The sequence below is a fragment of the Xiphophorus hellerii genome, chromosome 8 (genome assembly GCF_003331165.1).
Source record: "Xiphophorus hellerii strain 12219 chromosome 8, Xiphophorus_hellerii-4.1, whole genome shotgun sequence".
Taxonomy (NCBI): Eukaryota; Metazoa; Chordata; class Actinopteri; order Cyprinodontiformes; family Poeciliidae; genus Xiphophorus; species Xiphophorus hellerii.
The window spans coordinates 29581727-29594630 of NC_045679.1; the positions used below are offsets into that span (position 1 = coordinate 29581727).

The 12904-nt window shown below is 38.9% G+C and overlaps 1 protein-coding gene across 1 annotated transcript; it reads left to right on the forward strand.

Moving 5' to 3' along the window:
• Positions 1-5209: 5209 nt before the first annotated feature.
• On the forward strand, positions 5210-12893 carry nfil3 (nuclear factor, interleukin 3 regulated). Its single transcript, XM_032569020.1, has 2 exons — positions 5210-5402; positions 10860-12893. Exon 2 carries the CDS (start codon positions 10935-10937, stop codon positions 12063-12065), a length of 1131 nt encoding a protein of 376 aa, XP_032424911.1. The 5' UTR covers positions 5210-5402; positions 10860-10934; the 3' UTR covers positions 12066-12893.
• The last annotated feature ends 11 nt before the right edge of the window (positions 12894-12904 follow it).

Genomic DNA, 12904 nt, shown 5'->3' on the forward strand with positions numbered 1-12904 from the left:
CCTCTTCACAGCTGTTTGTTTCTTCCATCCCTACAACTTCTGTTACACCAACTTCGACCACCCCATCAGATCCCACAGTTAGACTAAGGTCGCCAGTACCCTGAATTTCAGTCTCCTCCACTTGATGCAGTTGACCCAACTTCTCGTAGGGCCCTATTTTTATTGGATATGGGTGAGGGTTGCAGACTCTGACAGGAAGCCGACCCCGATCAACCACTGACAAAGTTCTTGCCACCCCCCATTGTTCTGATCCAGGTAGTGCCTCAATAAACACCAACCCATTCCTGGACCTCATCTTCTGAGGAGCACGGCCCCAAATCATTGTTTCACAATTAGGGGGTACCTGTATTCCTTGGCGACAGGCAGGTCGGACGTACCCCAGGGAATCCCCTTCCATCTTAGTAGCAGAAATCCTCTGGCAGATGGTAAATGCCTCTTCCCAGACCTGGTAGGACTTCCACTTCTGAGGGGAGAAAGCTGACGTGCCACTTTTAAAAACAGTGTCCCAACAAGCACCAATAACATTCATGCCCACAATAAGTGAGTGGGTGGAGCAGTCATCTTTTACAATCACAACACCTTTTTCAGGTATTTTAAACCCTTCGACCTCAAAGTCCATAATAGCATACCCAGAATATGGAATGGTGAGGCCATTTGCAGCTTTTAACGTGAACACCAAAGATCTGTCACTTTTCATTTGAGGAAAATAAGAGTCCATTACTTGTTGTTGGACCAGTGTGACTTGAGAACCAGTATCCAACAAAGCTGTCATTCTCACTCCACCCATAGATAACTCTATGGTAGGACATTTACCAATGAATGGTGCTGTGGCCCCTTGGCCATTTGTTATACAACCCGTCCCCACTGCCTGGGCCTCGGCAGTAGGGTTACCTAGTTTAAAGCTGGCTGTTCCCCATCAGGTGCTTGGCAAAACCTGGCAATATGGCCCGCCCGCTTACACTGCCTACAGATAGGTTGTCCATCTCTGGTCCAGCCCCGGGAGTACCCAGGCCGTCTTTGTGGTAGTCTTGACACCCCTGAAGCAGCAACATCCCCCTGACTTTGTTGTAAAAGAGGCCTGATCTCATTAATTACTTCTTTTGCCAAATCTTTCATTTGTTCTTTAACGTCATGCATTATTTCTTTTTTAAAATCTTCTTTCCAGTTAGAGTCGGACAACAATCGGTTATGTGTTGGCTCACTTACTACAAAACACATACTCTGTAGTCTTTGTGAGCCATTATGCTCCTCTTCAAGCTGCAATGCCTCTCGATGAACAGCGACAAAATCCTCTCCAGGATTGTGTCGCACATAGGCTCTGAGTGTGTGGGACAGGGGACCTTCATGCAGGCCAAGTAGCATCTGGTCCAATAAGTTTGCGTCAGTAGGTGCATCATCAGGGCTGCGCTGCCTCAACCTGCAGCACAGTTCTCTCAACCTTAAAGTAAAGGACTTTACAGATTCATCAGGTTTCTGAATGCAACCAAAAAATTGTGACCTTAACACAGCAACCGGAGTATTATCACCATACAATGAGTCCAAATAATTAAAAATCTTACGGACCCGATCTCGCTCACCCTCATCTAAAACATTAACCTGTTGCTTCGCTTCCCCAGCTAAGGCCCCTATTAAAATGTCCACTTTTCTTGCCTCTACTAATTCTTGAGCATTTAAAAGTCCGTGCACTTGTTCTTTCCAGTCCTCATATTTTAGTTCACTTTCAATCCCTTTGTACTTGGGCACCCAAGGTGCACCAGGGAAGACTGGCATCATCATGTTGTGCTCTTACTTTTGGGAAGAGTGTTGCTCCCTGCTTGTATCCTGCTCGCAGCGCCAAAATTATGTTGACAGCCAATATGGCCCCACACTCTGTCCTTGGTACAAGGGAGAGCAAACAACTCAAAAACCCAAACGGCAAAGCGATCAGGCGCAAGGTATTTTATTACCAAAAAAATAATAAAAGTCACGAATAGTGGCACAATAAAACCGCCCTCTTGTCCTCAATAAAATCCAGGGCTCAGTAATTGTCTAAAAGTCACCAATCCGAGGCCACAGGCTGGGCTCCGCTTCTTAGGTTGCTTCTGGTGGAGGTAATCCGTCTGCAGCGCACTCCGTTGCCAATCCCCAGCTGCCGGGACGATTCTCCAGCACCGCTCCACTCTTCGGCGTGCAACGCCCCTCTTCCGCCCGATCCAGCTAAAAGAAAGAGCAGGAAAGCGCCAGCATCCCCGCACCAAAACTCCGCCGGAAGACGTACTTCCTGCTAATGGCTACTCTCTGATCAAAAATAGAGCGCTACTTACAGGCGCGGGCAGAGGTTCTCCTCTGCCCTAATCCTCTGTACTGGGCCGTTTATCTAGCTCCCGATCTTCTGCGCCTGACGTGCAGATTCCGTCTTCCCCTCTCTCCGCAGCGTGTCGGTTTCTGTAGCCTACGGAGAACAGGTTGTTTGTTCCTCTCCCCTCCTTCCATCCAGGCTCCTTTTATTTTGGCTTTAATCAGCCTCTGCTGACACCTGTATCGGCGGCCAATTAGTGCGCTCCGCCTCCCTAGACAAGCACCTTCAGTCTAGTGCGTTTGGATTGTTAACGGGAAAAAAAAGAAAAACAAACCCCAAGCATGCAAAGCACAACAAAAATAAAAACACAATCATATTTTCCCCTGTACAACATATACGCCACAAGGTCTTGTAAAGTTTTTAGCAACCATGAGTCAACAATGACTGGGGCACCATACTATATAATCCTACATACACCATACTCAACAGGAGAGGGCCCGCCTTCTCCACCTCTCATCAGACGTGATAAAGGCTTGGATCCCTGAAGTCATATTCTGCCTCCCATCCAGGCCCCCTCTAGGCCCGGGCAGAAGTTTTTTTTTAAAATGGGGCCTTCTCAATTACAAAATTAGTTATATTGTGTTTTCTAAAATTGTTTTTAGCAGTAAAAATTAAATGTTCCCCCTCCCAGGCCAAAAGGCAGACATCCATATTTGTCCTGAACTCCCCTGGATCTGCATGAAATGGTTCGTTCCTGCTTGGGGCGCTTGACGGTCACGGTGTTCAGCAGCAGTCAGTGGAAGACAAGAACGACTGTGGCGGTTACTATGCTGCTAAGAAAGATAATAAAGTAGGTTTTCCAAAAATAGACAGAGAAAGGAAAAGGTAAATTTGTAAAGTGTCAATTTATAAGCCAATTTTTCTCGGAGAGGTGGGTTGACTGTGTGAGATTATCAACCATTCAGCATAGTTAGCTTAGCTACAGACTGTTTGCCTCCATTTCACTAACATTTAATGAACTAAGGAAAGAAATTACCAACATATTCATATATTGAACCCTAACCTTTTACCATTTAACAACAGATGAGTCAGTCAACAGCAGCTCTAACCCTCGTCCCTCCTGACCCGTCCTCTTCTAAGTGAAATTAAAGTTGCAGTATGTAAATTGTATATATATATATATATATATATATATATATATATATATATATATATATAGTACAGACCAAAAGTTTGGACACACTTTCTCATTGAATTCAATGAGAAGGTGTGTCCAAACTTTTGGTCTGAACTGTGTATGACGATCTAACGTCTACATCATGATGTTATGTTACTGATTAAATAAAAGCATGTGGTAATGACAGCATATACTTGTCTGGCAGATACAGCCATCAGTTTGTGCTAAGTGTATGATGATCTGACAGCGTATGATGATCTGACAGGGTATAATGATCTGACAGGGTATAATGATCTGACAGCGTATGATGATCTAAAAATATATACAATATTTGCACTTGAGTCAGCTGTTTGTAATCCTGAGTATGAGAAAGCTTTGTGTTTCACATGATAGCCTGATTTGTAATATATTGTTCATAATTTATAACATCAGCATTGGAAAATGTGTGCTACATCTTCTACAGAATATATTTGGTTGAAATTTATTTTTTGTGAGTAAATATTGAAAATGCAACAACAGCAATGTAGCTGTTCTCACTTAAGTAATGTGAAATAGCAAAATAATTTAGAGAAAATTATTATGGTCCTCTGGTATAATGCTGGGCATTGAATGCTTTTTAACATTCTGCCTGAATGTTCAACAATGCATTGGACATGTATTATGGTTATCAAATAATACATATGCCAACAGTGAAACATTGTAGAAAAAATGGACAAAATTCCAACAAACGGATGTGTCAGCATCTAACTAATTTTATATTTCCTGTAGGAACAAATAGAAACTCCATTTTTTAAATTTGTTTTCTCATTCAGAGGTTAATAAGTGGAGAACTGCTTACCTTAAATAGCCTTGAAAGCTAAAGAAGTAAATTTTAAAATTCTCAGTAACGTTTATCCATCCACGAAACTATTACGACAAAGATTCAACTTTGACACTAACAGCTGTGCCTTTTGCAACAGATCATCTCTTTTTCTGCACACTGGAACATTTTGGGGAAACTGGATCTCAACAAAAAACTTTTCCTACCTCTTCCCTTAAAAAGAGAAGATGTAATATTTGGAACCACCCTCAGAGACAAAAGAAGTGACCTCATACTTAACAACCTGCTGATTCTTGCCAAATGCTTCATTCATTGGGGAAATAGAAAACCAGACTTTTCAACCTTTGAAAGCCTTCTGATGGACAACTCCTCAAGAGCCTTAAAACTGATGAAAAGGAAGCATAGAAAACAACTATTTGATGCCTGTAATGAGCTGAATTAATTTGATGAGAAATAGTGCCCCTATACTGTAGGCCTACTGCTTGTTTTTCTTTTTTCTCTGTTTAATGTCACATTTTTTTCTTTCATCTCATATTTTTATGTGTGCCTTAAACCTGTAAAATGTGATATCTTCTTGTATACACATGCCACGTGATGCTGTACAATTGTTCAAAACTGTTTAATTAAAAAAACATTTTAATTAAAGGCAACACTTTTGCCAGTGTTGAATTCAAGGAGTGTGGGAAATTTCACTATCAAAGAGCCGCACAGGATCCGTCGAAGAGCCCCAGGTTCGCCACCCCTGATATACTTTATCAATTGTTTTGTATTATATCTTCATTGTTTGTGTCTTTCCCGTGCTTGTTATTTGTAAATGTAAAAATAGCAGTAAAGCAAGCAGAAGAGAAACAACTTCCTGTGTGAGTGCTGAAGGGGCTGGGAAATAGCGGAGGGAAACAGTTCTGGTTGGCTGATTTAGCTGTCATTCAGCTTAAGCTGGAAATACGCTTCCTAACTGACCTACTAACACAGATCTGAGTCACTAGCCACATTAAGAATATAACCAAGGTACCAAGGAAGACAGTCACTTGTAGGAATTTCATCAAGATCCTAAGCCAATGGAAAGGTTCGCACATATCTTGAACTATGTGATAGGAACTAAGACCAAACTCATCGAGGTGGAAAAGGTAGACATCTTACTGTTCGATGTTGATTTTAAGTCTGAAAACGCTGTCTGATGATATTTGCGAACTTGAAAGAGTTCCAACAGCTCATACGTTAGCTTACGTTTCACTTGCCCCTTGGTAAACTAAACAGGAGAGCTGAAGAAACGCCTCCTTAAGTCTAGAATGTCGGGAATTGACTAATTTCGTGACTTTTCAAAAAATCCATTACTTTGCTGTGGATTCGTGTTTGTCCAGGTCTTATGCAGGGTCGTAGGCTTGATGTTAATTGTCACAAATGTAGGTACGCTGTTGTTATAGAATTTCGTGTGGCAGAGGTAAAAAGAATAACCATATAAAAGCATGATGAGTCAGATGTTTACAAGTCCTGGTTATTCTGTTGGGATGAGTGATTTTTTTGTGCTGTTACGTTTAAGGGCGTATGTGAATCAGGCGCGACACGAGAAAGAGGTTATGATTTCATACAACCGAGTGAAATCTTAGTTTAGTCTTTCTGCTGCATGTGACTCATTTCGGGTCATTAAATCAACACGCCGGCAACTAAGACAGGTTTTTATAGTTATAGACACTGAATAAAAACCGCATGACCACCAGAGAAATCGCTAACAGGAGGCCGAAGCAAGGGCTGAGTTATTCTGTAATACAGGCGACAATGAAGGAATTTGGAGCAATAAGGTCAGCTGACGGCCTATAGCTAAAATTGCTGGAAGATGAGAGTAGGAAACCCTCATCTGATACTCTAGTTGAAACTCTGGTATATTAAACTAATATTGCTACGTTATTGCCATATTAAGACAATGAGCCTAAGTTGAGTGTTAGTATCCTTTAGGAAGCATAAAGGGCGACTGTGGCCACTTAGACTGAGCTGCGCAGATGTAAGTATGTCCTCAAATGTTTTAGTGGGTGACAAAACGTGAAATATAACTTTTCTGGCATGAGGCGAGTTTCACACAAGCTGGAGAACATGTACTGATTCTAACTGGGCATCTTAGTAACATCACATAATTTTAGAGAAGTTACAGATGAAATGTACAGTAGTAGCTTTACTGTACTTGCCTATTGCCTTGTCTATTTTGTCCAAAATTCTCTAAACTGATCTGAAATTCACCAGTGTTACAGACCTTGTAAAAATTTAATAAACTTTTGCAACTGTTTAATGTGAATTTAATAAACTTTTGAAACTAACTGTTTAATGTGAATACCAAAGTATAGTGGAACATATTCAGGTAACTGATAATATGGTTGTTGTTGTTTTTTGGGGGGTTTTTTCAAATTAATTTTAAGGATGACTCTGATCTGTCAGCCCTCAATTTTTATTCTAAATTCACCTTTAACAAATCACCAGTTGCATGGTTAAAACAGGTTTTTTGAGCAAGATGCATTTTAATGTTCTTCTGGTTTTTATTTCCCGATGACCAGTTTCTGTCCTTTCTTTGGATTAAAATGATCAAACAAAAATATTGTAATGCAAAGACCACACAGTGATTTTAGTGGCGTCTGTTTTTTTAACATAAAGATATACTGACTCTGGCACAATCATTCAAATTAAGTTGTAATAAGGCTGAAACTTAAATGTGAATGCCATACAGTCATATTTAATAAATTAGATATCATGATGAGACTTGTCTGATTAATCATACTTTTTGAAAATAACAACCTTTTAGCAGGTTTTAGACATACTAAACGATATAAAGATGCAAAACATCAGTCGTCTAATATTTTTCACTTGTTGATGGAACATAAGAAAGCAACATTTCCTTCATATTGTAATTTATGGAATGAGTGCATATTTGCTCAATGCTTACCTACAGTTGGAAACAGTTACACAACTCAGTAATATTTTTTGTGAAGAATTATCACAATATTATTGTTGCCTTTATTATCTGATTTTGTCAAATGCTAAAAAACATCAAGATTAGATTCCATAGCAATCAAAATGTTATTATAGAATTCAAAAACCAGAATAATGAGGAATCTGAGAAAAGTGCTGTTGAATATGTAAAATATGTATTCTCTCTGCATATAAATTTATAAATAGTTTGGTGTCGGTCAGTTCTGTCAAGATGCAAGAGATGACTAAGCTAATTTCTCTTTTATATTAGCTAATAATTTAATTTTACCTAATTGCTGCTCTAGGAACCATGGTTTAAAAATGAACAAACTTTGGCTCCTATGCTTTATGAAATATTTCATTGTTCTGAATACAGCCAGGTTCTATGAACAAATGATATACAGTAATTAGTCCAGTGTTGAAAAAAACATAGAAAAACTGGTGGTTGTATTCCTTTTTTCAGGCAGCCAACATCACTTGTTACTATAGAAACCAATAACAGACAGCTCCACAGAGCAGAAGTTGCATTCAAGTGTATCAGGAATCAACATTAAAAAACACAAAAGCATTTCCCAAACAAAAAAATATGTAAAAACACCAAAACAAAACATTCAGACTCTTACAGTTTTTTGATTTTTCAGGCTTAATGTTAACTTTGCGATCATTAAGAAGTGATCTCCTGATGTTAGCGGTGGTTGATTAGCTAATTTAAAAACTTGTGCTACTAATTATCTGTCAGAAAATGTATGTGGGTCGCCTTATTTTGTGTTAACTGAACCGAAACACACCAAACTGTGCAGCACAGGTACATATTAAGGTTGTCAAAGTCAAGCTGTAGCATAACTAACCTACTCCCTACATTATTAATATTTTTTTTTAATTACAACTTTTTACTGACCTGTGAAATGTTATTCCCATGAACCTTGGTATCTTGCTGTCGCAGACAAATAGCAAAACATTGCGTCCCCTTTTCAGATTCTTTGCTTGATAGTGTCATTTTCTCGAGAACCGATATTCTTGACTTAATGCAAAGAAATGTAATTACATGACGCATGTAAGTCAGGTGATGTTCAAATCCACTAATCACTGAGAGAACTTGTCATTTATGGTATGTTTAAAGCAGTCATGCACTGGCTGTTAATGCTTTGAACAGAGTGAGCAGCTGCTGCCGAGTTACTATCTGCAAATAGAAGAAGACACATAAAGGAAAAAAAGTGTAGGAAATATTGGTGGGGACATCATAAAATGACCCCTATGGATGCCTAATTTAAACAGATGATTATAAAAACAACAAATTTCTCAGTGTACAAATAATACTGATTGCTAGGTAACACCAACATGAAATCAGTCATCTGTTTATTGTAATAACAAACTCTGTTTAAAATTTGCAGGGCTCTTTGGATAGACACAATTGAGTAGGCAAAGGGCAGTGGGAAAGGACTATGTAAAATCGACTTGTTTGATTTTACAAAGTTGCATTATTACGAAGTCCCCAAAGGGATTTTTTTCTTTTGCAAAGTATTGCATTACCTCATAATAGGTTTTGCGTTCTCTCACAATAATGTAATGTTCATGCGGCATAATTTAATGCTATAAGCCTTTCTTAGGGTGGCCATCGTACTTTCTGCTATAATATAAGGTTTTTGTAAAGTTTTTCCATGTATGTTAATATCTTGTGAAATATCTGAAGTTTTACATATTTTTCTTTAGTATAGAAAGGCACTACAAACCTAAGAAATAAACAGAAACTTTCCGTAAAAAGGAAAGAAATAAAAAATATATCCAAACTATTTGGACTATTTCTGAGTTATTATCACAGGATAATGAGTCATCTGACAGTTTTGATTGTCTGTTTTGTATTGGTAGTCTGAATGGTTTAAAGAGCTGCTTTCCTATGCAGTTCCATCTCAGCCTTACACAAGCAGAAGAACATGCAGTAAATAAATCGATTTTCAATCAGTTTTTTGCACCAAAGAGTTAATAATAAATACATTTTCACTGAGGCTCTTTAAATGTGTATACATTTGAAATTTTAAATTGACATTTGTGAGTCAATTTACAAAATGGACCAGCAAATATTGCAACAAGTATGGGGGAATTTTCCTGCCATAATCCAAGAGCACACATTTTCAGTCTGAAAGCAGGATTTCATGTCTTTGGTTCTCAAAACTTTTAATACTTTTGCTTACATTTTCAATTTGAAAGTACAACTTCATGTCTTTCTTCTCAAAACTTGTAAAGCTTGTACTCAAAACTTCTCCTCTTGCTCACACTTATCTGTGTTCACACTGCAGCTTGAAATGATCCAATTCTGGTTTTTTGTCAAATTGGATTTTTTTGGCGTGGCCGTTCACACTTCCAAATAAATGCAACCTGTATGTGTTCTGCAGTCTCTATGGGCTAAAAGTGTCCCGCGTGGGCAGTAGAGTTGCATAATAACGTCAGCGTTCTCAGTGTTCTGCCAACCGCCCTAAAAAGAAGAAATGCTCAGTGTAACATGGATGCTAATGGTTGGAGCATAGCTTACAATTTTGAAGTTGTTGTCTGACCCGAGCCATCATGTTAACAGCTTAATCCTCATGATAGTCCATCATGGTGCGCCACCCACAATCAGTGGGTGGCGCAGACTGCTACAATTGATAGTAGCCACACAGACACACCCGCTAGAAGGAAACAAATGCATCCACTACAACACTTTCATTCTATTGGCTGAGAGGTTGCCAAGTGACTGTGACAAAAGGCATTTTCAAAAGTGAGCAGAGTCCAAGCAGAGACTAAGTGTGAGCAGGAGGAGAAGTTTTGAGTACAATCATTACAAGTTTTGAGAAGAAACTTACATTTTAAAAATAAAAATGTAAGCAAAAGTATTAAAGGTTTTGAGAAGAAAAGACATAAAAGCCTGAATTCAGTCTGTAAATGCGTGCTCTTGGATTATGGCAGAAAAACTTCCTCATAAGTAAGCATATTGCGAGGAAACACAAAACTTATTGCGAGGGAACGCAATACTTTTACAATGTAAAAGAAAAAATCCTCCATGTCCCCTAAGGGGCTCCGTATTTTTTCATCTAAAGCATACCTGGAGTGTTGTTTTGAAAAATCCTTAAATCTTCTGTGGCAACTATTCCAGGGTGTCTATAAACACTTGCAACAGCAAGTGTTTATAGACACTTTGTTTTGTTGTTTTATTTATAGACAAAACAATATAAATAAACAAAATATTGCCTACTTCCCTAAAGCTCCTCCTTCAGTTCCCAGCTTAGCTTCTGCCCCAGATTAGTGGCAGCAGCAATTAGCAAACACCTGGTGGAACTGCAAGGTGTGCTGCAACGCTTCTATGAACAGTTGCAAACAGCATCATGCAGAAGCATTGTTGTGATGATGTTCTGAAGGGGGAATGGGTAGGAACTTATTAAACACACAGAACTCAATTTCACTTGATTGTGTTGTAAAATGGCACAAATTTCCTGGAGAACATAAGTTCACCTTTTTAAGTTATTGACCCTTATTCCTAACATATGAAGACACTCCTTCCATCACACAAATATATAAACTTTACAAAACCTGACAGTTTTTGAGCTTTTTTTTCTTCATATTGGTAAATAATCTTTTTTTTAATTGTCTGTTCACAGATTTCTTCTATTCAAGTGGACTGATTCAGTGTAGAGGTTGCTGCTGTTCCAGAACATCATTATGGCTCACAGTTAATGCCTTTGAATTTACTGTCTGTTTCTGACATTAAGAATATGCAATCAGTCAAGCAAGACACTGACTCCAGTGAGTCATACAGTGGAGATGATGCCTTGGTGCTTGCTGTGGCTTTACACAGAGCTAACAAAAATCTTGTACCTCACAAAATTTCATCATTTCCTTTCAAGACTAAATCTACGTGCCGCAAAAAACGCGAATTCATCCCAGAGGAAAAGAAAGACACCATTTACTGGGAGAGACGACGCAAAAACAATGAAGCTGCCAAGCGCTCAAGAGAGAAGAGACGCATTAATGACATGGTCCTTGAAAACAAGCTGATGGCACTTGGAGAGGAAAATGCCTCCCTTAAGGCAGAACTGCTGTCATTAAAAATGAAGTTTGGCTTAGTTAGCGCATCAGCATATACCCAAGAAGTTCAAAATGTATCTAGTCCCCCCACGGTAAACCCCCACGAAGAGTTGATATCTCCCACTGCTATCCAGAGTTTATTCAAAAGAGATCTTGTACATGTCAAACACTTACCTCTCATGTCTGAAACATGGGCTGCAAGTCAAGCAAGCTTTACTGACTATAGGACAGCAGATTTTAAACAAGAACCAGAAGAAAACTCCACCTGGCAGGAAACTAGTACACCATATAAACTCTACAAAAATTGTAAGGTTAGCCATTTGTCTGATGTCTACTCACAAGCAGCATCATTCATGCAGACTGCCAGGTCATCCAGTAATTCGCCCAGGACCTCAGATGAAAATTCTTTATGCAAAGCATCAGATGGTGAGGATGAGCAGCAAGTCCCTAAGGGGTTGGTGCCTTCAGTAGTTGACCAAAAAAGCGTTATTGTTTCTACTCACAAAGTGCCAGATGTCAGTTCTTCAGCTTTACCACATAAACTACGAATCAAATCAAGAACCATCCAAATTAAAATGGAGCCAACTGACCCTGAATATGAGTCCTCTGGAAAGACTTCTTCTGCCAGCGTTTTAGAAGGAGTGTGTTTCCAGACCACCCAGAACTCCTCAGCATACATGCAGCCTTCCCACTGTCCTTTGTCGGTACAGGTGTCCAACATGCAAGGCTGGAGCCGTGGGTCTGATAGCAGTGTTTCTACACAGTGGCTGCCAGAATAAACAAGTCTTAAGCTCAATACTAGTTCAAAACCATTGTAAGTTTCTATGCACAGTCATATACTGAGGATATTTATCCCTAAGTGTTGTCACCGTGTCAACAAAACTGACTTCTTTGACAAAATTAATCACAACAGAGAAAGATTCTGAAACAAAGTTAGCCAAAAGCATCAATGCATAGACTTTATCATAAAGAGATGCCGATATTCATATCACAATGAATAAAAGGAATGTTCGTATGATCTTGTTGTACTTTGGATTTTAAGTAGTACTTGTGGCATTGTTAACATTGATATAGAGTAAATTTTAAAAAACAAAATGTTAAATTTTTCCCAGACTGGTGATTTTTTTTTGGAAAGCACAGTTCATTAAAGTATGCTAAGAGACGATATCTGTTCTGGTTTGAGGGGTTTATTCAATACTACACTTAGAGTTAAATTATTTGCCATGTATTGTTCTTGTTTATTTGACATAAACAAGAGCCTGACGTTCCTGTTGCTCAACCGGTGCAAATCCAAAATGTAGTTAGTTATTGGCTGAACTAGAGCAGAGAAGAGCAGCATGTTGCACTGAGTGGTTGGCTGATACAGCTCTTTCTCACTCCACATGACTTCACATAGAAACACAGAGATTGGGTAAACAAAATTACTTCAGACGTAATGATCTATTGTGAGACTAAATGTTATTTGTTCTATGATTACATAGTTATCATAGAACTCCAACTCCACTCCAAGGATTAATTGAATCCTTAAATCTTCTGTGAGCTTCTGTGATTTGACATCTCTCTGATGTATATAAAAGGAACAAAGAATAAAACGCAATTCAGACTTCCGTATCATCTC

Bases quoted from the DNA above. Each gene is read 5' to 3' on its own strand.
- nfil3 (XM_032569020.1), top strand. From the start codon at position 10,935: ATGCCTTTGAATTTACTGTCTGTTTCTGACATTAAGAATATGCAATCA.